General features: G+C 42.2%; 7 protein-coding genes across 7 annotated transcripts; 2 read left to right on the top strand and 5 right to left on the bottom strand.

Moving 5' to 3' along the window:
• Positions 1-4,062: 4,062 nt before the first annotated feature.
• Positions 4,063-5,239, top strand: EAE97_010293 (uncharacterized protein; the record flags this gene model as incomplete). The annotated part of the gene is made up of 3 exons (XM_038880808.1): positions 4,063-4,289; positions 4,345-4,493; positions 4,560-5,239. The coding sequence occupies 3 exons, from the start codon at positions 4,063-4,065 to the stop codon at positions 5,237-5,239; spliced, it is 1,056 nt and encodes a 351-aa protein (XP_038728518.1).
• Positions 5,240-6,222: 983 nt separating this feature from the next.
• EAE97_010292 (uncharacterized protein) lies at positions 6,223-6,943 on the bottom strand (the record flags this gene model as incomplete). The annotated part of the gene is made up of 2 exons (XM_038880807.1): positions 6,223-6,455; positions 6,523-6,943. The coding sequence occupies 2 exons, from the start codon at positions 6,941-6,943 to the stop codon at positions 6,223-6,225; spliced, it is 654 nt and encodes a 217-aa protein (XP_038728517.1).
• A 1,360-nt stretch (positions 6,944-8,303) lies between these two features.
• On the bottom strand, positions 8,304-8,880 carry EAE97_010291 (uncharacterized protein; the record flags this gene model as incomplete). The annotated part of the gene is made up of 3 exons (XM_038880806.1): positions 8,304-8,486; positions 8,563-8,625; positions 8,878-8,880. 3 exons carry the CDS (start codon positions 8,878-8,880, stop codon positions 8,304-8,306), a joined length of 249 nt encoding a protein of 82 aa, XP_038728516.1.
• A 406-nt stretch (positions 8,881-9,286) lies between these two features.
• On the top strand, positions 9,287-10,060 carry EAE97_010290 (uncharacterized protein; the record flags this gene model as incomplete). The annotated part of the gene is made up of 1 exon (XM_038880805.1): positions 9,287-10,060. The coding sequence occupies one exon, from the start codon at positions 9,287-9,289 to the stop codon at positions 10,058-10,060; it is 774 nt and encodes a 257-aa protein (XP_038728515.1).
• An 894-nt stretch (positions 10,061-10,954) lies between these two features.
• On the bottom strand, positions 10,955-11,482 carry EAE97_010289 (uncharacterized protein; the record flags this gene model as incomplete). The annotated part of the gene is made up of 1 exon (XM_038880804.1): positions 10,955-11,482. The coding sequence occupies one exon, from the start codon at positions 11,480-11,482 to the stop codon at positions 10,955-10,957; it is 528 nt and encodes a 175-aa protein (XP_038728514.1).
• A 5,666-nt stretch (positions 11,483-17,148) lies between these two features.
• Positions 17,149-17,652, bottom strand: EAE97_010288 (uncharacterized protein; the record flags this gene model as incomplete). The annotated part of the gene is made up of 1 exon (XM_038880803.1): positions 17,149-17,652. The coding sequence occupies one exon, from the start codon at positions 17,650-17,652 to the stop codon at positions 17,149-17,151; it is 504 nt and encodes a 167-aa protein (XP_038728513.1).
• A 1,500-nt stretch (positions 17,653-19,152) lies between these two features.
• EAE97_010287 (uncharacterized protein) lies at positions 19,153-21,771 on the bottom strand (the record flags this gene model as incomplete). The annotated part of the gene is made up of 1 exon (XM_038880802.1): positions 19,153-21,771. One exon carries the CDS (start codon positions 21,769-21,771, stop codon positions 19,153-19,155), a length of 2,619 nt encoding a protein of 872 aa, XP_038728512.1.
• Positions 21,772-25,154: the final 3,383 nt, after the last annotated feature.

Genomic DNA, 25,154 nt, shown 5'->3' with positions numbered 1-25,154 from the left:
CTATACGACATCTCCATCCACCAAACCCACAAAAAGACATTCACTCACATCCCCTCTCCCCAAATCATCCATTCAGACTACATAGCTACTTATTACTCACCTACCTACCTACCTTTCCATCCCCCATTCCCCATCCCCAAAAACACTCTCCCTCAATATCAGAAAAAAAATAAAAAAATAGAAATCAAGCCCCCAAGAATACAAACAACAATCTAAAATCATCCACAATACCCACGAACGAGTACGCTTCACCGATTTCAATCAACACTGGGTTAGGGAACTGTAACCAACAGAGTTTGGCGCCATGACCGTTCGGCCACGATCTGAAAGCTGATGGAGATGCATGTAATTAAAAATATATAGGATAGATGGCGTGAAGCAAAATTTTGAATGATGGTGTGGTGGTGCTGGCATTTTGTGAGAGGATGTTAGACTCTGGATAGTATTGGATTGTGTTCTTAACATTGTGTGGCATGGTGCGCTTTATGTGAGTATGTATGTATGTAGGTATGTATATGTTTTTTCCTAATGAGATGAGATGAGATGGTTTTTGAAAGATGATGCATGCTTCTGATAGCTGTTAGGTGATTTGTCTAGAATGACAGTCTGCTTTTGATCAAGTAAAGTTGTGATGGGGTCTGAGCAAAGAGTTAAGCGGGAGATATGAGCGAAGGATTATGGAAGATTGAGCGATGGTAAATCCTATTCTATGTTATTGAAAGACACCTAACCTACATTGTGGTATATCATCATGGTATATCTACTGAAACTGGCAAGACATAGCATTACAGGGATGGATCCGAAGACTTTCATTCTGGTAAATAAGATCAAAAAGTGAGATGTACACTGAGAGAGAAAAGGGAGGGGGGTTAGCACCCTAGCATTTCAGACATTCTACGGAGAGAAGAGAACATCCTCATCCGGAAATGATCATATCATATTCCGGTCAATTTTCCATACTTGTATGTCCTCTTTTTGGGGTCTGGTTCTGATGCGAAGTTCTGACTTGAATAAGAGATGCCTCTCGGCAAATTTATGAGCACCTTTTTTAGTAAGTCGTTTGTCGCTTGCAGCAAACTCAATGATGAGAGAATTGAGTCTTGTGTGTCACTCTAGGAGAAAAATAATGCGGTAGAGATCTAGAGTTTCGATTCGATGCATTTTAGCGCTTTTCTATAAACAAACTTATCCAATATTCAGGAAATTATAGTTGTGAATTGCACATACTCGAAGGAAGGTATTTCAATCGAGCGTTTTTCAAGTCCAAGATCCCAAGTTCAAGATATATTATACGGGTATAAATCATGAAATCTCGGTTTCAGGTATAGATATCAATACTATATCCTTTTTCGTACGAACTATGGAGATTGCGGAAGCTGGATTAAGTCTCGGTTGATGTCTGGACGTATGAGATATGGGTTCTTTTCTTGTTTTTCTTGTTGGTGTGAATTCGGATTTGATAACAAGCTGTTTTTATGGTTGATTTGTAGTCATGTGCTGGGTGGATTGTCAAAGACGGTCATTGTTTCTCTTGTGAATATACATCATCTCGTACTTGTACCAAAGAGTAGCATTGTAGCAGCGTTGCGAAAGGAGTATATAGGAGGTTCTCTTCTTCAATCTCGGTAAGATATAGGAGAAGTATATTTCTGCATGGGAGATTCGTGAATGTAATAGTACTTAGAGAGCTACCATGGGCGTGTATTTTTCTCTCCCGTGATTCTTATGTCTGAGCAAATGTTATAGTAGATCATACTCCACCTTACATACAGTCCATATATGTCAGCTTTTGAAAACGGAATCAGATAATATTAAAATTGTTCTTTGAAAATGAAATGAGCCAATGGTATTGTCTCGGCAAGAGGAAATCACTTGTATTTCCTACTTCCACCAGAGTCTCCCAATCAAATATGCGGCTTCAAGACTTGTTAGTATAAGAACCATCGTAATCGATTTCTTACACAGTCGATTCAAGACTGATTCGGCGTACTGTGAAGATTAGCTGAGAAAGTGTCCGATTTCAGCATTCCAGACTTTCGCCCACGGATGCTAAAGGTAGACATCAAGTTACAAGGAAAGCAGAAAAATCACCAATAGAACTGTCGTCGAAAAAAACTCGACAGTATGAAATAAATCCGTGGATGAATCACCCCGTCGCTTGAATAAGTTTATCTCTCTGCAATTCCGCAAAGAATCCAACAAATCAATATTTTCGGTGAAGGACTTTGAAACATTTTTCGACATTGAAAGAAATCTAGATGTGACCTTTTATCTCCTAAATAGTATCTATCTGTCATTTTATGTCTTATTGTCATGTTGCTTTAAAATGTTCTCTTTCGAAAAGGAGTATTAAAATAAGAGAGAAGAAATAGTTCCAAAATTTCCCACCTTCGGATCCACTGATGATTATGATGATGATGATGATGATGATGTGTGTCATATCAACCGGTACTTGAATAAGACATTGAAATCAAGGATTAAGCTGTGTATATTTATCAGAGGAACATGCCTATGTTCACAAGTTCGTTTCAGCGTCCATACCCTTCCAATTTTCCGGAAATAGAGGGATATTGTCAGTTCAATGACTAAAGGGAAGCCATTTTGGAACATACCAGTGTATTGGAAGCATACCTCTCTTGAAACAAATTTAGATGGGCATCATACAGCTTGGATATTGATAAACATCAACGCGAAACTATATGAAGCGTAGTTGAGTGTATGAGTCATGAGCAGCGCGAAGTAGTACCCTGCCATCGAGGCCCGTTCTGGATATGTCTTCTCATGTACGATGTATTTTCTCGTAAATGTAACTTGCTTCTATAGCTTGGGTTCTTCCTGAGTTAGGTCATCAATGTTCAGTGCAACAACGGGTCACTGGGGACTGATAGAAGTTTGTACTTATTTTTACTACCACATCGTCAGCTGCGATAGTTTTTAAGTCCTAATATAGAATGTCATCTTCGCCATCCAGATAGTATATTTTATTGACGCTTATCCGAAACATCAGATTTACAGTACTTCAAAATCTTGACACAGGAACTTACAATTGCACGATTATGGACAGCCAGGACAGGATAACTTTCAACACTCGAAGTCAAATGCTGAATAACCAATATGCAGCAAATAACTTGAGATTTCGTACCATCTCTTAATGCTCTGAGCCCAAGTCTTTCTTGGAGAATTCCGGTAAGACTGCGGGAGTTTTTCTCTTCATGGAAAGCCCCATTATATTTGTATATCCATTCGCAAGGATGGTGTAATCATCTAGATCCCGAACATCTACTCGATTTGTCTAGAGTTGAATGAAGGCAGGTTTGATCAAATAAATACAACAGAACTGTAGAAGAAGAATACATCTGCAGTTGAGACGCCTGCGTTTCACGTTGCACCACACTACCCTTCATGCAGCTCAACTTGTTATCACGTGAAGTACATCACGAGGAGTGCGGTTTCACCAGACCTTTAGAACCTGTTTGTCAGTTCTGTACTCCTTCTGTTAGTCATTTACCAATCCTTCTATCATGCAGTTAGTCCAATATTAACTGTAATTGCACAATTAACCCTTTCGGGTCATCTACCCCATATCCATGAACCGAGTAATGGTATTTGGAATTCAACACTAATTAGGTACATACCGATAGGTCTCACGAATGATTGAGATAATAATCTATAAAAGCCCAGAAATTATAATCGGTGAGTCAAAGCGGCCTCGCTGCTCCATGCACATGGTGTAATTTCTCATGCGTCTAGCCGTCTTGGCAGCGTTGACAAGGATGCATCACACCCCTTTGAGCCCGTTTGTCGCACTTTCTGATGTTGGATACTGGGACTTGTCGTTCTTCTACAGAGCGAGAAAAACAACTGGAAAACACGAATTCGGTGAGTTAAAGCATATAGTGTTTCTTTGTATTTACTCGCGCTATCTTTTCAATTCATTGCTGCGAGAGAAAAAGCCATTCCTCGGGACACGAACAATTTGTATCACGATATCTGATCTCTAAACATCTACTCCTGTCGCACAACGTACTCCTAGAAAAGATGAGATCTATCCTAAATAGCGATATGAAAAAAGCAAACTCAAATGGTAATGAGAGAGAAGCGAAGCGAGGAAGAAAGTGCACGAGAAGAGAACAGCTGCAGAGGCACTTGAAGTTCGGTGATGGACCAAGGAATTTCAAGAAACGGATGAAAAGAAGGCATGCAGTGGCTCACAGTAATTTAAGGGTCGTCACTCTCTGGAATGGTGTGACAGAGGAGGCCATAGAATCTCGTCCAGGCATAGGTCAAACGTACGCAAGGCTTTATGGTCTCACGAGAAAAAAGCTGATGATGTTGTACTCGCAGACTCGATGGAAAGATGGAAGAAAAGGGGAAAGCGATTGCACGACTCGAGGTAAAGGATGTTTCAGACGCGCCCAGCAATGATGATCTCGAAGTGCTTCATCTGGTCAGGGAACCACCTCTAGAATGTTTCGAACTCGTCATGGATGATGGTATGTAATCAATCCCTCTGCTATTATCTCAGCACAGCAACTCTTAAACTAAGAATTAGCTTGCAGAATCAGGAGCACCTCCTAGAATATCCATGTTTGAAGAAGTAATTAGAAGGAAAAGCATCTTGGCTGAAACGACAAAGCTAGAATCATACGATGTCGAAAGAATCGCATTGTTTCACCAAATTCTCTGCAGGGCTTATAACGACATTATCGATTATACCAATTGTCTTTGGGAATTTCTCGAAGGGCAAACGGACTCCCTTGGTTGGGTTCGGGAGCGTTGGGAAGACCTTATCTCAATCAAGGATTTCTTTGACGAAGATGATAAAGATCCAGAGATTCTACTTTCGCCAGTGGTAATCATGAGGAGGTTTCATCAAGCTTTCATATTCCTTGAGGATACCTGGAAAGCGATATTAGACCAGAATTGGGGAAATTTAGAGATTTCGTTGTCAGCGGTCGTGGCGATTAGCGATGTCCGAACTACCATGAAGTCAGTTGAGCCTCAATGTGACAATCGTGATTTCGATAAATTCGGCTGCCGTTATCCTGACGGGAAGCTCCAGCCCGCGAAGAATTTACCGACTGAGAATTGTCACACAGTCAAGAGAGTTCAACTGTTTGAAACGGAACCGCCAGCTAAAATGACCAGATTGATGGAAGAACATGCAAGCTTGTGGATCAAGAAGCTCACGGGATGCCCTTGTGGGACGTGGTGTGCAGGGCCTTCACAAAGCTCATGATTGGAGAAGGATTGAACATTGTGCGTGAATAACTTTGGCACAAGATTATGGCCTTAAGAGACGGGCCTCCATTGTAAATGATACCCCCAATAATATATTGTATAATCACCGACTTCTCATCACTACGTGACTTACAACTTTGCATATCCAAATCAAACCTTTCGAATTACTTTGTGAAGAAACCTCAAGCGATAAAATTCCTGTCGTTGGTGAAATTGACATCATGGTACTTCACTCCACTTTACTTGAAATAACCTCACTTTATTGTATGTATGTACAGTTCCTGAGATTCTTGCCATTTTCATAACCTCAAGCGGCAGAAGAGCGACTTGAAAACTCATCAATACATCGAGTTCGCTTACTCTTCAACAACTTCAAGTGGGGAACAAAAAAGCAAAAAAAGAAAAATCACAATTAAATGCATTACCTTCTAAAGCTTTCAAAAGATGAACCAGGTTTTTACATCATCAAAATCTTCTCATTCTATTTATCAAGATGAAGCATCACATTTACACAATACTAAACCATAGATATAGACCCTTAAATAATACATTTCTCCAGCGTTGACAGATACTCTTACAACTTTTTCAGCCCATCTCAACCCCTTAGATTGGATGATCACTGACCCGTGCTATCTTGCTGCACTAGAGCCACCAATACTTTCCTAATTCCCGGAAAGTCGCGCTGGTATTTTTCTTTCTGTCGGTCGTGATTTCGAGAAGAGTGGTCGAATTCAACTTGCTGGAGAGATTATTTACTTGGAATCAAAACTTGCCATCAAGGTGAGTGCAGTGAACGTGGCAAGACACTAGGCTGTCTCATGTCGGCCTTCACATCGCTCGCATGGCAAAGATTAACTTAGAACCTTTTTTATAGAATAAGATGCAAGAGAGAGCAGGAAGCGACGCTCTATTGTGATATGAAGGCACAAATACATCGAAAGCTTATATCAGCATTTAAATGCGCACAGTAACGACTATACACTAGTTCATCTCCATTTCATCGTCATCATTTCCCGCCGAGCCTGCGCCATAATTTTCTCCATTCAAAGTTGATATATCTCCCCTAGCACACAAACACATTTTTTCCATCTCATCAGAGAGTCGAGATTCGTCGCCAGCTATCTTCAATTTCTGACAGCCCTCGCAATTTGATCTAGTCCTCGTTGATATAGGAGGTTCGAAATCTTCCACCAATACGACTATCCTCTTTTTCACTAGAACATAAAGTTATCAGTAATTACCCATGAAAGTATTAGCAGGAAGATAAACAATCGTACGCACATGGGGGAAGAGAAACAGAAGCCCTCCACTCGAAACTCTGGATCTGTTCTGCAGAGAGATGTGCAAAGTGTTTATTCATTATCGAATTTGGTGAGAGGTGATTAGTCCTGAACAGAAATTCGGCGGCTGCGATGATACTCTTCTTTTTCATTCGGTGTAGTTGCAATGAAACCTCGCGTTTGCTAATCAAGTATTCGAAGAATTCTCGCCTTCTTTTGAAAGATATATTTTTGTTGCCCTGAAATGACTTTCTTGTTGCCTCCGTCGTTTGCGCAAAACCCTCTCTAAATGCCAGGAATACTGCGAGACGTTCTAAGTGTGTACGACGATCATCGTGTAAGATGGGAAGTTGAGATTGGATGCCATCGTCCATGAAAGTGTCGGTCGGGGTAGGATCATGAGATTCAGTAACTTCTGCCATGATTTTCGCTGTGGAGGAATGAGTTCTAGGAGAGGGCGCCGAGGATAAAGAAGAGAAATAATGGTAAGAGGACGTGCCAAAAGAACTTCCCATAAAAAAGCTTTGACTCTATCGATGCAGTGAATACCTATCAAGAGTAGGTACATATCGCAATTTCACTGGATCGAAAGCTTTACAGATATTCACTCAAGGAGGGGACGTGAGGGCAGAATCCTAAAAAATTGACAAGGTGTAGTGTTGATCCGCCAAACCGAGTCGCTTTGCCTGGCCATATTGATAGCGGAAGATGAAATGAAATCCTACATGATTCGTCGAGGGTCGTTGAGCAAAGATACACTTTCCATATCAGCTCATTACACTTGCTCAACCATGATTGCCTTGGCTTACAAGGGAACAACCGAATCGAATTTGCAGGAGTATAGAAGAATTGATTTGAGCTTCTGTTTTTCGTCCAGGGAAAGATTAGGCCAAGCCGGGAAATTCGCATCGATTGGACGACTTCACTATATTGTCAATGTAGCGGGATGAGATGAAATTCATACAGCAATTTTGACTTGGAGAATCTTTCTCGAAAGTCACAAGTAGCGAAATGCTCAAACATGTGTATTGCCTTTGAATATGTCAAAGTCTAGTTTTTGTGGAAGCATCGATGTCGCTTCCCTTAATGTTAGCTTAAACAAATGTGATAACCAGGAGTAAACTGCCTTTCCAGATTGCATAGGGTCATTAAAGTATTCCGCGTCCAAGGGTTCACAATCTTAACATATCACTTCAACACATGTAAAGAAAGAATCCGGAAAATGGCCAGACGAGTCAGAAAAAGGGGTTTCTGGACAGACGCGCTTGCAAACTATCCATCACAATAAGTCAATCGGTAGTCATACATTATTCACGGAATGGGCATTGAAAAGGGAATATGGAATCATCGTTGATTGATATAGCACAAGCTCCATGTCCATTGAGAATATGTCGAGGCCCTCAAGAGACAATCCAAGTTCTCGCAACTCCAGGTCGTTCTATCATCGTGAATATTCGTAGAATCGTCATTTCCTGCCGTTCATATCCACCAATGGAGGTATTTACGTTCGCGATCAATCATATCACAAACGACTCGTACACACGAAAATAAATCAAATTTTATGAGGGAATCGTTTTTGATTTGATGCAAGATATCCGGATTTTCCCAAACGCCCCTCTGCTGCTTGTTGCATCGATCTTTCGCAAGGAATTTTGGGTGAGGTCCATCTTCTATCCATCAAATTGCGTATCGAAAACTAGAACCATGTCTAAACCCTCATTGAGCCATTGCCATTAACCGAAAAGACGAAGCCAAAAGAAAAGTAGCAAGAATATATCTGATCTACTTTCTTCTGAAAGAGCAGCCCTCAGTCAAACGAGCCTTACCACCTGTTGGTTGGCAGAGAACAGTTGAGCATCCAGCGCAGATGACAACGGTTTGGGCGTGACTGAAGACAGTGGTGATGGTGAAGCATCCTGGGCACTTAACATCCATGAAGAAGGATCTTGGGGCTGGGACAAGTTGCTAGAGTGGCAAAAAAATATTAGTTTCTGCCAATTTGAAACCGAGTCGAAGATTTAGTGAAGGTGTTGTCGCATACCTTGAGCTTGTGCTTGCGTGCCTCAGCAGCTGGGGATGGGTTGAGGAGATCGATTGCGAGAACCTAGGTGGCAAATTCTGATTAGCCATTGACCTCATCAAATATCAACCGTCAAATTCCATCATCAATGCATCCATTCCAGCAATTCGGCCCAATCCAAAGGTGAACAAATAACATTTTCCAATCCGTATAAAGCTTGTTCTCCTCCTCGTGATTGTCGTGTGAATGTCGTGTGCCATTATACAATTCCACCTCATGCCTTCTGACCAAAATCGATGCGTTGATGTGGGGATATTTGATTGAGTGATTCCTTACCATCTTGACGTATTTTGATCGAAATTGTTATTCGGATATTGGACTGACGGGTCTTTGTCGAAGTCTCGAGTTTTTGGACGTAGAGGGCGAAGGTCAGTCTATTGTCGATGGGTCGAACTGGTAACTATCAAGAGCGGAGAAAAATGAACCAATTCTAAAAACCCTAGAGTGTGCCAGATTTTTAACCGAGATAGATCACGTGAAAGTGAAATTCGACCCGTAAAAATAGCTCGTGCTTTTAAGTGGATCGGCTTTTGGGTCATCTTTCCTCCGACTACCCCTCCAATTGCTCAGAGCTAGGCCAGGCTGCAGATTGTGGATTCCACATACAATTGTCTTGGAGCAAATTTGTAGGTTAATTATCATCATAATACAATAATTCCTCAAATCAACCTCAACTTTCACAATCATGGCAGCTCCTATGGATCAAAGAATCAATGTGCCTATAGATGATCCAAATGCCGATACAGAATGGAATGACATTTTGCGAGCCAAGGGTATCATTCCCGAGAAACCCCCTTCCCCCACGCCCCTTATCGAAGAGGCTATCCTCGAGGGACGTCGTCTTGCGCACGAAAACAGACTTGAAGGAAAGGATCTCGATGAGCTAGACGCTCTTGAAGATGAAGAAGATGATGCTTTTCTCGAACAATATAAAAAACAACGAATGGCAGAATTGTCATCTATATCAAAGAAAGCCAAGCACGGCGCAGTGTACCCTTTGTCGAAGCCTGATTATCAGAGAGAGGTTACAGATGCAAGTCAAGACTCGCCAGTACTAGTCAATCTCACGAGTGGGTTGGGAACGAATGTGGAAAGTAGGGTCTTGACTGAGTTGTGGAGAAGAGCAGCTGTCGAGTTTGGGGAAGTCAAGTTCTGCGAGATGAGGGGTGATATGGCTATTGAAGGTTATCCCGACAGAAATTGCCCTACAATACTGGTGTACAACAAAGGAGATATTGTGAAACAAGTGGTTACATTAATGACCATGGGAGGTGTGCGAGTAGGAATGGCGGAGATTGATAAGCTGTTGATTGAAATTGGAGCCATCAAGGATAATGACATGAGAGTTACGAAGCGGAGACGTGATGCAGAGGATGAAGAAGAAGAACGTCGAGAGAAGGGCGGTATTCGAGGTTCGAAGCTGCCCAATGTTGAGAGTGATGATGACGAAGACTGGTAAAATGAAATCTGGGATCACATTGCATAGCATTAGGAGTTTTGGTGCATAGGAAGACAAAAGAGTAAATCTTGTCCTTATTTACCGCATTTCACACGCAAATCCTCGTCCAAAGGTCCACATACGTGATGGGCCAATTCTCCGAGTGCAGTAACATATCTTTCTATTTGTCTAATTACTTCCGAGGGTGATTCTCCAAGTTAAGAGTCATCGCATGCGTTGTGTCTCAGTGTTGAATGTACTCGCAAGTTTGTCCAGTGCTATTCTTCTACGCTGCCATTCAAGCAATCCGGCCCATAATCCAACTAGGTTCGCATCTATACACAAAAAACACTCTCTTGATAGGTCAAAGTTCTTCGCGGACGATTGGAACCTCACAATCTCTTGTCGAATGATTTCCGGGTGTCCCGCATCCTTGGCTTAGGAAGTATGCTTGAGCATTCGCAAAAGTATCGTCTCGAAGCTCGAGAGGGAGCCCCGCCCTAAAATACTTCCAGTAGGGTGCCTACAATAGACAGGTATTTCTTTTAGAGGCACTTCGGATTGAAAAGACGACTGATTGGAGACTAATCTTCCAATCATTGCTCAATACTCGCACTCTCAATACCACACTCTTGAACGTCTCTTCTCTGGCTTTCAATTTCACTCATTCATTCTGCAGGCCTCTGGAGTAAAAACTTCTTTGATGACTTTCCTGTTCTCCTCCTCAGCGTTTGCACTGATATGAAATGCCTATATTCAATAGTAGGTTGACTGGTAATCGAGGTGCTTCTCACATGATCAATGTTCATCATGTTGGAGGCACGCTTCCTGTCAATGAATGCTTTCCAGAAGCTATCGTATCGAAGATGCATGGGTTTCGTCACACGCTGCTCCAATCTCATTATAATCAATTGCTCAGCTCACGGAGGTGGTTATTTTTCTTTGCTTCAAAATAGCATCATCCCATTCCTCCGGAAATACTCCTCGAAATGATCCGTCAAGCTGCTTCAACCAACGATACTCCACACCTTTATAGAGCTTTATTCCACCATGTTGATACCCAAACTCATTCTTCGAAACCGGCGTAATCCTTGCTGAATCAAACTTTCGAATAACATTGAATGACTGATATTTGGTTCCAAGATTTTCGCTTTCGATTTCAACACATCCACTTTCGACCCGTGCAATGGCACTTTCGGGATTACAGTCTTGCGAGGAATAAAAAACGACCACTGTGTTGTCATCCGATGTACCAGTATTCATGACGAATACCGAATTGGCTGTTTTGGAGAAGCGTGCTTGACACCCTCTATTTGTTGATCCGCTCCATGAACGCAGAGTTTCTTTACTGGCGCATCTAGACTTGGCATTGAATTGTATCCAATAAGCGGATGCGGATGTGATAAGAGAAAGTAACACAGGAATATAAATTTGATACAACATGTTGGTTAACCTTACCAACCATAAAGAACGATAAAAATATGAAAAACAACATATGGTTCTTCGTGTTCGTCCCGGCCTCTATTATGAAGAATGAACTTACGTTAATAAGCTGCACTGCGCGGTGCCAAGGTCAGCAAATGGGTGAGGCTTATGGTCAGCACTATTTCTATTCTATGTGCGCGTGGTTAATCTTCGTTATTACCTATATATTGAATGAGTAACATAAAATTACGTTTATCTAATATCGTGGGAGACACAACATAACCAGGGGTCAGCACCTCTTTCTTTTGGCAACATGGTTCATCGTGAATAGTCATCAATTGCATAAGTGGCATGATGATATAGGTCGTGAGACATGAAGTTTTGAAGAAAATTAGAGTTGGTGATGTCAACCCTTGTCCTTGTACACGGCTGGAATCCTACAGGATGAGAGTGGAGGTGGCTGCGAGTTGGGGCTTGGCGCATGATATATCACGGGTTGAAGCACCTCCCGGTGAGCCATATTTTTGAATATGATGGGCTCGCGATCTGAGAATATTTGCTGTGGCGAAGATAACCATAGCACAAGTGGTAAAATCTTGCCAGCGAATATCTCAATCGCAACCCCATAGTTTTATTATGGGAGAATATAATTGGGATTGATAACATAACATAATGCTAAAGTGTTGGTATGATGTATGATTTCAAAGGCTTCGAAGTTATTACAGAGGTAGATATTATTGATGAGATTGATTCGAGAAAGGTCGCAATGTCGTAATAAGCGGATAGACTTGAGAAGACTTCTAGCGAACAATGTCTAGATGCCTTGATATTGAACTCTGGCAACCATAGAATCCAACGTCTATCGTAGTGAGCAAGAAGAGCTGGAAGAATTATGAAGAATTATATGTTGATCTTCGAGCTCAAGAATGATCATCAGGTAGCGAAGAAATCTGGGGTGGGTATTGGTGAGTAGCTGGAGTCAAAGCTGATGTTCAATTATTAGCTTTTCTATGACTTCTTGTTGAGTCTGAATAAATTCTATATTGGGAACAAGTTCTGTCATGCTTGTGACTCGAGACTTACCACTATTGCTCGACCCAACTCACTAAAATAGCAATCAAGATGGATAGCGACTCAGAAATATGACAGTGCCATTTAGCATACCAGTCCTCACTCACATGGGTGTTGCAATAGTCCCATTCTAGCACGAAAAAATACACATTGATTTCATCTTGATAAGTTCAACGCTCTTTGTATGCAGAAAGGTTCTTCAGCTGCAGATCATGACCTCCCTCCAACACTGATATCAAGAGTTAAGAAGCCTAGTAATTACCAATTACATCCATCGATTCTCGATGATTCGTCTCAGAAGAGAAAACCACCTGGCCATCTACAATGGATGATAATAATCTCTAGTGGGACAAGTGATTCGTGCTCGCCTAGATCTGACCCTACTGATTTCTTACACTATGAAAGCCAGAAGCAAAAAGGCATCGAGCACTCTCGTTATACATACCTCCATCCCTTTATCACTCCAACCCCCCATCGACCTTCGTTGACCCGCCAGCTCTCACATCTTCCAACCATCGAAGAATCTCCACCAAGCAAGAGAAGGCGACGTATACACAATCCTTGGAAGTTGCTCTCGAGCCCTCTGCACTTTTTTATCCTCTCGCGTTTTCTTAATCTGTCTCCAAGTCCCAAAAGCGCTGAAGCATAGGCCGATCACTGCAAGTGATGATAGAGTAACGATAGATACTGTCCCCAAAGGCATTGTTGACTGGTTGGCAACGTGATATTCTGCTGGCTTGGAAGTAAGAAGGTCCGTGGTTGGAATTATGTGAGGGATATGATAGGGAACAGATGGTATACTTAAAGTATGCTGTGTAATGTATGATTCTAGTACCAGAGATAGGGATAAATACGACTATGCTGCGAAGCGAAGTTCGGGTATTTTGGAATAAATGGAAGGACGAGTATTGTGGGTGAAGTAAAATGATGCGCTGTGATTGTCAACTCGTGAAGAAGAAGTTCTGCAAGGTACTTTGGAAGGTAATAGTTCTAGAGGCGTGCTTAAGATTCGAACAATGATTAGATCTAATATGATCTTTGAGTGTCCCTGTAGTATCTCTATCTACAGAGGATATTACCTTAAGCAACCTAGCTACCATTTTAAACATATCCAATACTCTGACTCTTATGTTGACTCGAATTCGAGTCATTCATAGAATTTACTCTGAATGTACTACCATCCTCAAGGAGTCACTCCATTCACTTCATCAACTTCACACGAATCGAGAATAATATAGACTTCAATCCTTTGCAATCGAGATTTAAATGTGAAGAACTACAAATCCATCTCCAAAAATTCAACGACAACGTATGCGAGTAATCGAACTCTGACCCCTCGTTAAAACCTTCCTGCCCTTACCAAACTATGGATCAACCCAAAACCCAAAGATATCAAGACCATTCCCATTCCCCTTTCTATCTGTTGCTTCATCTGTATCCTCCCATCCAGTTATATCTTTCCCTTTCCCTAATCTAATGTTACACCAAAGAAAACAACTCTACATCATACTACCATCGATCCATCGACCCATCCCTCCATCCACAAGACCCAAGAGAACCATCCCACTCCACCTCAAATTCCCATCAACATCCTGATTATCCCGCAGCCGCACGCTTCTTCTTTGAATGGCTATGAAACCAGATAGCTCCAACGAGGACAACCAGTACTACTACTGTTGATGCAATACCAATCATCATGTAATCCATTATTGATGTTGTGCTATTCTCTAGGTTAGAAGTATTCTTCTGCACATAAGAGGAATCGATACCTACCTAAAGTACGTTTATGATGTGATAATTTTGACTCAAGATCTAGTTTGTAGCCGACACGATGTATGTGAGTTAATTTTCTGCAGAGGTGATCTTCTCGCGTTGAAAAGCGAAGGGGCCGATTTCGAAGTGATGAACCTGCAGGTTTCGTGGTTGCAAGGAAAAGGAACCCAGATATTGATAATGATAATGATAATGAGTTTCGATCAAGGAATCTTATTTGAGCCTCAGAAGATAGGTAGTTTTAGCAAAGATCTTTCGAGTTTTGTTTCGAGGAGGTCAAGCTCCTTCAACTATATACTGTCAGAATACTTTAGCGCTATTCCTCTGACTCGAAGTGACTCGAGAACGATATTATCAGTCATACACATGACTCTTAAATCATTGTGTTCAAGTATCTATTTAGTCATCTCATTCACTTTATGTTCGTGGCGTGCGTCGAAAAAGTTCTTCCAGAGCTCATAAGCGTGGGATTAAGTCTGGAAGTGTAGATATCAGAGGAATATTACTCGTTTTCCTCCCTCCCCGAATCTCTATTATCTCGAACATTTCTCAAGGTTATATGATCATATCCCAATAATAGCTAAATAGTCTCATCTGGAAGGGATGGAAAACACTACTCTTTCGACATACAGCACTATTCTATAAAACCCTCAGTGCAATAATTTTCTCACAGACTCACCCCCATAGATTTGTAGTTCAATTTCTTCACATTCAACTGTCAAACTTCAAATTCCACTCTAATAACATCAACACCAAAACCATTCAAGTCCAAGTCCAAATCCAAGTCCAAGTCCAAGTCCAAATCCAACCTTCGACTTCAACTACCCGGCAAACCAAGCGACTCCTACACCACAACATGTCTCGCCAAAGAGACACAAAACCCATCCCGCACTACATTTCTTCCCGCGAACTCACTTGCATCTCCCTACATATCCATCACACCTTCCCCATCCAGTCCCTAATCTCTCACTCCTTCCTATCATACCTCCTCCACAAAACAACACCTACCAAATCCACAAGCGACGCTGCGCAAACTGTAATACCAATAACAGATCCTACTCCCACTATATTACCCACACGTTGCTGTTTATCTCAAGGTGAGAATGAATTCCAACCTTGAAATTGATTTCATGTAGTAAATATCTAATGGGATATGATGAATAGAAATGAATAATGGATAATGGAGATTTGTACCCGGTGTATGATTAGAGTTGGAACGCGTAACACAGAAGATGAAGTAATAATACCATCTTGCAAGTTACAAGTAAAAGCTCGAATGCGCAAGGGAAATTCCTAGTCTAGAAAGATAGATAGATAGGCCGACGCAAACAGAGGGAAGAGGAGGAAAAATTTATCGCTAATCATATAGCGATTTTCGTACTTGTGTTTGTGCTGTAAATTAAAGTAACAGAAAACTATATCCTTGGAAAAAAGAAGGGAAAACCCGAACAACTTATAAGAAAATTAAATAATAAATAAATCTACCATGAACTTTTGAGATGTTGATAGTATCTCTAAACAAACCATGGATGTAGACCCTCACAGTTTTTAAAAAGATAAACCCTCTTCTCAATGACTACTTAGTCCTTTGACCCCCCCCCCCCCTCTTCTGACTCCCAAACCCTAGTACAACGAATAACACACTCTCTCCTCTCTACCCTTTCAAAAAAGAAAACATTACCGTCCCCAAAATTTCCTTCCCCCCCTCTGATGCCTCCTCCGTCCCTTAACCAACAAATCTAATCCACCCCCCTCCCCCCAAAAGTGCAAAAGTGCAAAACAAACAAACAAACACCCTCTAACCCCCCCATCCTGAGTTATCAACTCATCTCACCTCAACCCATCTCATCAATCTCATCAATCCCCATTCTCCCCATACACAAAAATCTCATCTCGTCTTATCATAAATATGCATCACATCAACAGCCGACAAACTTTTGCGGCAAGCGAGGATATTTATATATAATCAATTAGATATTTTTGGTAGTAAAAATGCCAAAGAGAAACAGAAACCGAAGATACGAAAAAAGGAGATAAGGAGAGAAAACGAGAGGAATAATTTCCAGATTTTCTCTCTCTCTCTCTCTCTCTCTCTCTCTCTCTCTCTCTCTCTGAACTTCCAAAGAAGAAAGAAACTAAGACTCAAGTTCTTCACATTTCGCACTACATTATAAATTTATAATCATACTTCTAATCACAGCATCCATCATCCTCCCAAACCACACGAGTAAAAACGCAACCAGATAGCTAAAACAGGGTCGAGGTGGAAAAAAAAGACTCTCTTTATTGTTATTCCTCACTGTACATATATACAAATATGCATATCAGCACATCAGCACAAGATATATCCTATCCGACTCTCACAACTCGCCAACCAACCAACTAAACCACGTAATGGTATGTATATACAAGAACCTTCATAACGCTCCCAACTTCTTGTTCATCTTTTAGTTTAATAGAGTGTATGTATGTATGCATGCTGTAACATCCATCTCATCTCATCCAAGACAATCAGAATCAAAAAATTCTACCCCTGATATATAAGAAATCCCAAACGCCGTGCTAATATGATAAAACAAACTCCGTTTGCTATATTCACCCCAAGTGATCATCCATTCTCGTGGTTTATGATGTGTATTATGTGTATGAGGTAGCGCTTGACAGAATCCGTAGTTGATGCAGTATAATGTGTGCTAGTACGTTCCAAATCGACTATGAACTTGCGCTTTCGTGGAAGATATTTGATATCGGGAGAGATTTGGGGATACTCCGTATATCACTCATGACCAAGCACGCGCATTCAATCTCGCACACCAGATCCCACTCCCGCCTCCACCCCTCTACTCCAACCCCCCCTCAAACCTCTCCTCCGCACACCACCAGCCCACCAACGCCCTCGCGCCCACTACATCCCCCATGCCTCTCAACTTCGCAATATCCACATTCAACGGACTGGTCTCATCGCCTCCGCCCGCAACCAACGACGCAATGGACTCCAACGCGCCCACGACCCCCAGCACCGGTGTCCACTTCTCTCCCAGCACATCCAAGCATATCTCACCCGTCTCCCATTTCACATTCGGATGGCAGATTTTCGTGACGAATCTGATGATGGGGGCGCCGATGGGATAGTTAGTTGGGAGAGCGATGGAGAGCAGCCAGCGGCCGCCGAGGTAGCCGAGGGAAGCGGGGGAGGAGGATGGACATTGGAGAATGGCGGAGAGGGAGAGGATCGAAGAGGGAGAGGGAGCGAGAGAGACGATACCCGTTTGGGAGGGGGAGGGAGGGGAACTATTGTAGGCGGAGAGTTCGGTGAGGATTCGCTTGGTGGGAGACCGCGACATGTTTGCGAGTGGGAGGTGAGGAATACGATATGATATGATATGATACGATATAATTTGTGAGATACGAAGCTCGAAGAAAGTTAATAAGTCTCGTCTCGAGATAGGCGCAGGAAGCACGGGAAAGAAAGTCCGATGATAGAATCTCGAGTTAAAATTGTCTTAAATCGATAGATAAAGCTAGGTACCTAGGTATCATTCCACAAAAACAAACACCAAGATGCACGCACAGTCTTGAGGAGTTTGTCCAGTGACCTCGATAAAATTATAGTAAGATTCAAAGTATCGATATCGTCGGGGGTTCGAAGGTGCAATCGTTACCAGCCACTCGAGGAAGCTTAATCTTGAAAGCAAGCAAAATCACGTCGTTTTTTTTAGTTGCCGAGGTCGAGACTAGAGAGGCTCGTGCACAAAGCAATGAAAGGCTGGATTCTCAAGACTATCTCCCCCTTTTGGCTCACGAATAAGTCTGAAAAGTCATGCATATTCATTTGAAACAAAAAAAGATAGGAGTCGAAAGGACGAATTCAGTCTAAGAATCTGTCAAATGAAGGAATAAGAAATATGATGCTTTTGTTGACAGGTATAGGTATCATCAAAGACTTGTACACAGAAATACCATCATCAATAATCATAAATACCCCCTATAAAATCATCACAAAATCATGTCACAACACACATATCAAGATCTTATATTGCATAAAAGAATGTATATTTCTAATTTCAGTATATTCATTATGTTAGTCGCATCAACCATACTTTAGTATGAGTGCTCTCGCAGTCTACTGGCTACAGACATGCCACCCTTCTTCGATCCCATCATTTCAATCTCTCTCGTGAAGATGAAGATGAGAAATATATTTCCCATCAGAGATAGATGTTTACGCCCCACACCAGCAGATATAACCACTCCTTCCTTTAAATTCCTATTTGTAAAATTCCATGATCGAAATGAAATATGACCTTCCTTCCCGCACACCCGGGAAATAGAAGTCATTGAAGCAAAATCCAAAGCAAACACTAAATCATCTTCATGCTACCCCATACACCCCAGCTTTATCATTAAAATAAGAGAACGTTTCGAAACTAGCCGCCCACACACCTTGTCCTAAATGCAAGAGACTTTCCATATCCTGGAAAGAGATTTAGATGCATATGTAGTAGTGTAAAGTTGTTCTTCTGTACCGCGCCTGTTCAAATATGAAGAACGCCAAATTCTCGCTCAAAAGTGCAAAGTGCTCTGCCAAGGTATAAACCAATGAAGCTCGAAAAAAGTAGGATACCAATCAAAGGTTGATTGATCCTTAGATGTGAAGAGATGCACATTATGCCCGTCCATGTTCAATCATGTGAATATCAATTAGAACAAGTTGTCGTTCCAGTCATGTGTACCGAGATCGTGTCATAAGCCTGAATTCGATACTACCGCGCAAGTTGTAGAGTTGTGTGGAAGTGAAATTTTGAGTGACGAGCAAAAATTAAATGGTATAGCACAAGCAACCATCATGTTGATTCTTTAGTCTCCTTAGGCTTCCAGAATTGAATCATACGGCTGATCCGTTTGCTCTTGCTTCCTTTGTCTTTTTTCTCTAATTTGGGATTGCTAGGAGCACGAGATTCAATGGATAACTTGCTTCTCTCCCCATGGGAACTGCTTATCAATCGTTGCAAGCTGGCCATGCTAGAGCGTTTGCGGGTTGGACCGCTAGCAGAAGAGACAGATACCGAACGCTGACCATCACGAAATACGTAGCCTGGATTCGCACCACTCTCCCTTGTCATGGTAGAATTGCTACTCGTTAGCGATGGAACATCATCAACAGACTTTCTCAATTCTGGTCCAGGTTCACCAAGTAGCAAGGATTGGAAAGCATTCTCATCTGCAATCGACGATGGAGCCGTGGATATGCGTTGTGTATCATATGAAAACGGTGACCTGGGGGATGGGAACGAGGAGTGAGTGGTCGAGTGGGGACTGTTTGGTGTAAGATACGCAGGCTGTAGCGAAAAGGGGTTGATCTCAACAGGTGCTAGATCTTTGACGGGTCGAGGTCGGAAAGGTGGAGTCGCTGTAGACTCTGAGGATCGTGCACCTGAATCCGGTCTGGGAGGAATAGAGTCGTCTACAATTTCGATTGGGCTAACAGATTCTTCCTCCATTATTGGTTCATCCCTCAAAGATATATTGGAGTGGCCAGATTTCAGACTCGCACTGGTGTCCTTGCTTTCACCTTCACCTTCACTGAACGCACTGTCCTTCTGTTGTACACTTGGTGTTTCATCCAGTGACCAATTCATGATCTTGTCGTTATTGGAAGCTTCCGCGTCAACAACCTTAATGTCGATGCCGAGAGCATTTTGATCATCATCCTCGGTTCTGGCTATGGAATCTTTGTCCGAAGAAGCCTTCGTATCCTCCCATTCATCGTCTTCCTCGTCTTCTTCAAATACATCAGCCATGGTGGAGCTGCTACCAAGACGATGAATGCCGAATCTATTTTCAAATGGAACCATCTCAGGAGCACTTTCAGCTCGTCGATGATAATGCATACCCGGTCCTATAAATCCACCCATGCCTGCTGCACTATGCATCCGTCTCTTGGATGTTGTCTTTTGTGACGATTCCCATTCAGCACCGTAGGAGGAAGGAGTGTTGAACGGACCAAGAGCGGCATCTAGATCAATAATAGGACTCATGGCATCGTCATCAGATGGGTAAGTCTGTCTCGGTTTCCATGATGCATAGTCTTGTTGCTCAGGAGCGGGGGGTTCTTCAGCATGAACAGGCAATGGCTGAATTTCAACTGCTGCCGAGTCACTCATTGCCGAGTAAGGACGCAAAGGGGGTGTCGCAGAACGGCGGCCTCCCTTTTTCTTTTGACCGCGACTGCGAGATTTCCTCGACAATATCGATCCTGCCCATGACTTGACTTTCTTCTGTTTCTTGCCAGATTTTCTAGAAATCGAAGACCTACGTGAACTTGAGGGTTCGATGGATGGCATGTAGTAGATATCATGATGGTCAAATCTGGGACTTGCTGGCGAGCACACTGGCGCATTGGGTTCCGGTCTATCCGTGGAGGTCGAGCTGACAGGGCGCGATCGGCTTGGCGAAGAGTTACCAGATACTGGCTCGTGTCCGAAAAATGTCCATTTCTTCCTGGGGCTTGGAGGGGCAGCAACTTGGATATCATCAAGTAAAGGCATGGATCCACGTCGTCTTGAAGATGGACAAGTCTCTGTCGATTGAGTTGTGTCTTTGATTGGGTCTAAGATGGCGTTGGCAGTTCTGGGTCTTGAATCTGCTCCTCGAATGTTGGGCGATGGTAAGGCGAGAAGGTCCTTATTCGGAGGAGTGATATTAGCTGGTGGAGTAACAGTTCCTCCAGATACAACAGAACTCAGGGAATTCGATACTGAATGAGATGGTCGCATTGTGACTGTGCTAGATGTGTCACTAGACACCACGCTCACGGGCCGAGGAATGAATTCCACATTATCCGAGAAACCGACACGAGCACGATTGAAGGGTTTGAGGGGAGAAGCTTCGTCATTGCTGGTAGATTTAGCGAGGCCAATTACACCTTGTTGACTCTCATGACCTGATGGAGAATTTGGGGCGGATCCTCCTCGTGGAATTGACGGTGTATTTGGAGCGGTCGGGTTCAGAATCATTTTGATATCGTGTGCGGACACAGCAGCGGAACGTCTATGTGCATGTCCACGTCTTCCTGGATTAGGTGGTGGTAAAGCATTTTCCCCTTGGGTTGGACTGGTGCTCATCAATCCCGCACTCGAGCCTACCTTGCCGTCTCCACCTATGAATTCACTCGTACCTCTGCGATGTCCAGCCGCTCTAGGGGAGTTTGATAGATCGAAATTGGCGAAACATGGAGAGATTGGTGGAGAAAGTGCAGGGCTCGCGGGCGATGGTGATGTCGTCGTCGAAGAATTGAAGGAGAAACTTGGCAATTCGGTAGGGATAGACATTGGCCGCCGACCTGAGGTTCTTGGGAATGTTGCGGAAATAGAAGATGGAGAAGCTCGTGCGGGGAACACGAAGGTAGGCAGTTGTGAAGGGCTGCTAACCTCACTTTGGGTAGTTGTTGATATGGTAGCCATGTTGCCTAAGATCGGATCGATAACCAACAACCGAACAAACCCTTAGAAGAATACCATATGGTTAAAGTGAAAAGTAAAATGGTGTCGAAGAAGAAACCGCTCGCAGTTCCAAAAATATAAGTTGAGATGTACGGGATTCGAAAGGAAGGATTATTCGATTCAAATCGTTAAATGGGAATACGAGCGACACAACGACAACGATCCAATCTGCGACCATTAATTAGCATATCCTCCCTGTACCTCATTCAAATAAATGCGAGAAGATGTGATGGAAAGTTGATCGCAATGGTCGATGGGTGATTTATCTGGGAATAAAATATCTCGACATACATTTGACAGCCAAGATGAGGAGACTGGAGATATTGGGACAAATTGATTCTTGAAAATCGACAAATGGATGAATAAGTTGATTTCGTAAATTGGCAAATGAGAAAGGAGTGATAAAATGTAAGTTAGTATTAAAGGAATGGACGGTAGAGATCAGAAGCAAAGCCCTTTTGATATGGACATGCGACTGAATCTACTACCAAAAGAAAGAAGGGTTGATTTTTGAGGGAAGAGGGTGGTGGGTTGTTGACGAAGAGAGAGAGAGAGTTGTGTCCAAAAAGGTCGAAGGACTAATAAATTGACTTTCTACAAAAGGACGGAGAGGTGGTATGTGAGTTCTGAGATTCGTCCCAAAGCTGGCGTTGCTAGTGAGAAAGGGCGCTAGAGCTTAGAGTGTTGGAAAAGTGGAGCCGAGAAATTAGGAAGCAGTTGGAGGTTTTATTAAAATTTGGGTATAAAAGAGATGATGAGGGTAATGAGAGATGTATAAAATGACTTGTGTATACGTATTTGCATGGAAGAAATATGTAGATAATATAAGATTTAATGATCCAATTGAGAGAGGGAGAGGGAAAATGAGAGGGAGAGAGAGAGAGAGAGAGTGTGTGTGTGTGTGTGTGTGTGTGTGTGAGTGAGTGAGTGAGTGAGTAAGTAGAGAGTGAATGGATAGAGTGAATGGTAAAAGAAGTACTAGGTACCTCTAGCTAATAATAAGTAAGGTACATACTAGGTCAGGTACTAGGTAGGTAAACTCTACAGAAGAAAGAAGAAAAGAGAGAGGTAGATAATCTTAATTTTGATTCTATACCTATTATTACTTACCTAGCTACAGTTACCGTACAGTATAATACGATACATATAATAAATACAATAAATACAATAAATACAATAAATACAATAAATACAATAAATACAATAAATACAATAAATACAATAAATACAATAAATACAATAAATACAATCAATCCAGTATAATTCATTCATTCATTTCGTGATTCAACATTCAATATCCTTCCTCCTCGTGATATCAATCCCTCATAAAATATCTCATTCCCTTCCTAGCTATAACATCTCCCACCAAGCCGGCCCTCTTCACAATCCTCATTTCCCTTCCACGATTTCTTATTCAATACCTAGGTACCTAGTCATCCACAAAAAATTTACATCATCTTTTTTATCACGATACTGTCTATCGCCCTATAATCCCGATTCACTTCCTTGGTAGCCACCCTCAACAATACACTACTCGACCGTACCACCCGTCCTAGGTTGTAATGGGGGTCAAGTCTATTCAGAATTCAGATAGATCAGAAAAACAAGCGGAGAGAACGTGGATCTCTCCCGCCCGCTTTGCCCAGGAACCATTTTATGGATTCGTATCTCGAATCGAGGACACATACAAGTGTGCAATCCCGTACGTACAATACGTAGGTATACGACGCACAACGAATGCGGTACACAGTAACAACCAGTAGTAACCTTTCTCCAGACGCAGTGAGAGCCTTTCATCGGAAGTATATCTGAGACTTCGTTGCCCTGTTGTCCCTGTTGTCCTGGAGAAATCATCTCTTTAAAGTCCTTTCTTTTTTAACTTCCTCATTATGGGTTACAGGTGGTACAGTGAGCACTCTATCTTGTCCTCATTTACACAGCTAATCAAAACCATTATGGATGAAATCTAAAGGTCATTGATGAGTGTGCGTGTGCTAGGTAACATCGAAATCCAATTCCATATGGCAACAACTGTCTGTAAGAATATTACCACATTGATGAGGGATGAGAGGGAGATTATGCAAGAAGATACCTAGTAGGTACTCTATGTGGCATTAATTTTCACGGTACATTTCATAATCTACTAGGTATATATATATCACAAAGCTTCCAGTCAAATCGTATGCAAGTATCTAGACCAGTAGCTCAGGAACTCATTGTAGGCGGATGGGGTAATTCAATGTAACTTTAGTTATTACTCCTCCGTCACCGTAACCGTAGCAGCTGACCATCAAGATTTCATCTGATGAATGGGACTCCAAGAGAGATAAGATGAAGATGTACCTACTTTCTTTTGCGGGGGTGGTTGGACTTGGAAAAGTGCTCAGATGTCCTTCTAATGAGCCGTGGGTAGAGTTAGCGAAGCTTCAAAATGATAAAAATAGACTAATCCTAGTAAATGTTCCTGGTCGTTCCTGATATCCAGGTCGTTCCTGGGTAAACACGAGCACTGGATATCTTTTGTATAAAACTTATTAATCATTGTACCCTGCCTCCCTGGGTAATCTGGAGGGAAGCAGGTACGCTCGGTATGGTAACCCTTACTAAAAATTCTGAATATTCGACTCTTCGTTCCCGGTATCATCTTATTCACACCGTAATAAACCTCCGACGATACATTATTATTATCAAATCTTAAGAACTGCCATACAGTACATACCAGGTATGATGACACTGAGATTTGCTACAGTTTTGTGTTTGGGAATTGGAATTTCTTTACAACTTAACCTAGGTCCAAGGTAATGGGTGTGTATGTACATTAATTGAGTGATTGCAATTCCTACCTCTGTTACCTTCAATGCCCTCAAGTAAAGTGTTCCCCAAACGTATCACTCACAGCAAGTCTACATGCAGTAAGTACTCTTAACCTCTCCAGCTTTCTCTAACTTTTTCCGGGGTGACCGAGGATGGCGCTGCCAAACATCTCAGCACACAGCTTAAACTGCTTTGGAGGGAAGTTTTCCTTACTTGCATTGTGCAGATATCGTTCTACGCTGAAGACAGGAATAATTCTATGCAGTTGCTTGAAAAAGATGGATGCGTAAGATATGCATTTCAATGTGCATAAGAGTCCTTCTCGCTCGGCTATCATTGGATCGAATTTTTAACTTCCTCCCGGTTGTTCTGCTTTATCTTTCCACTACTGCAGTGTTGTGAAAAGTGGACATCCACCTAGGTATCTTCTGCACAGTTGTCTCATTATCACTCGTGAGTCTTGTGCAAGAAGAGAAGGAATCGGATAAATCGAACGCATTAGACATTTTGATTCACATTAGCTCTCGCAT

Source organism: Botrytis byssoidea, assembly GCF_014898295.1.
Source record: "Botrytis byssoidea strain MUCL 94 chromosome Unknown BBYS_026, whole genome shotgun sequence".
Lineage (NCBI taxonomy): Eukaryota > Fungi > Ascomycota > Leotiomycetes > Helotiales > Sclerotiniaceae > Botrytis > Botrytis byssoidea.
This window is presented reverse-complemented; position numbering and strand designations above follow the sequence as displayed.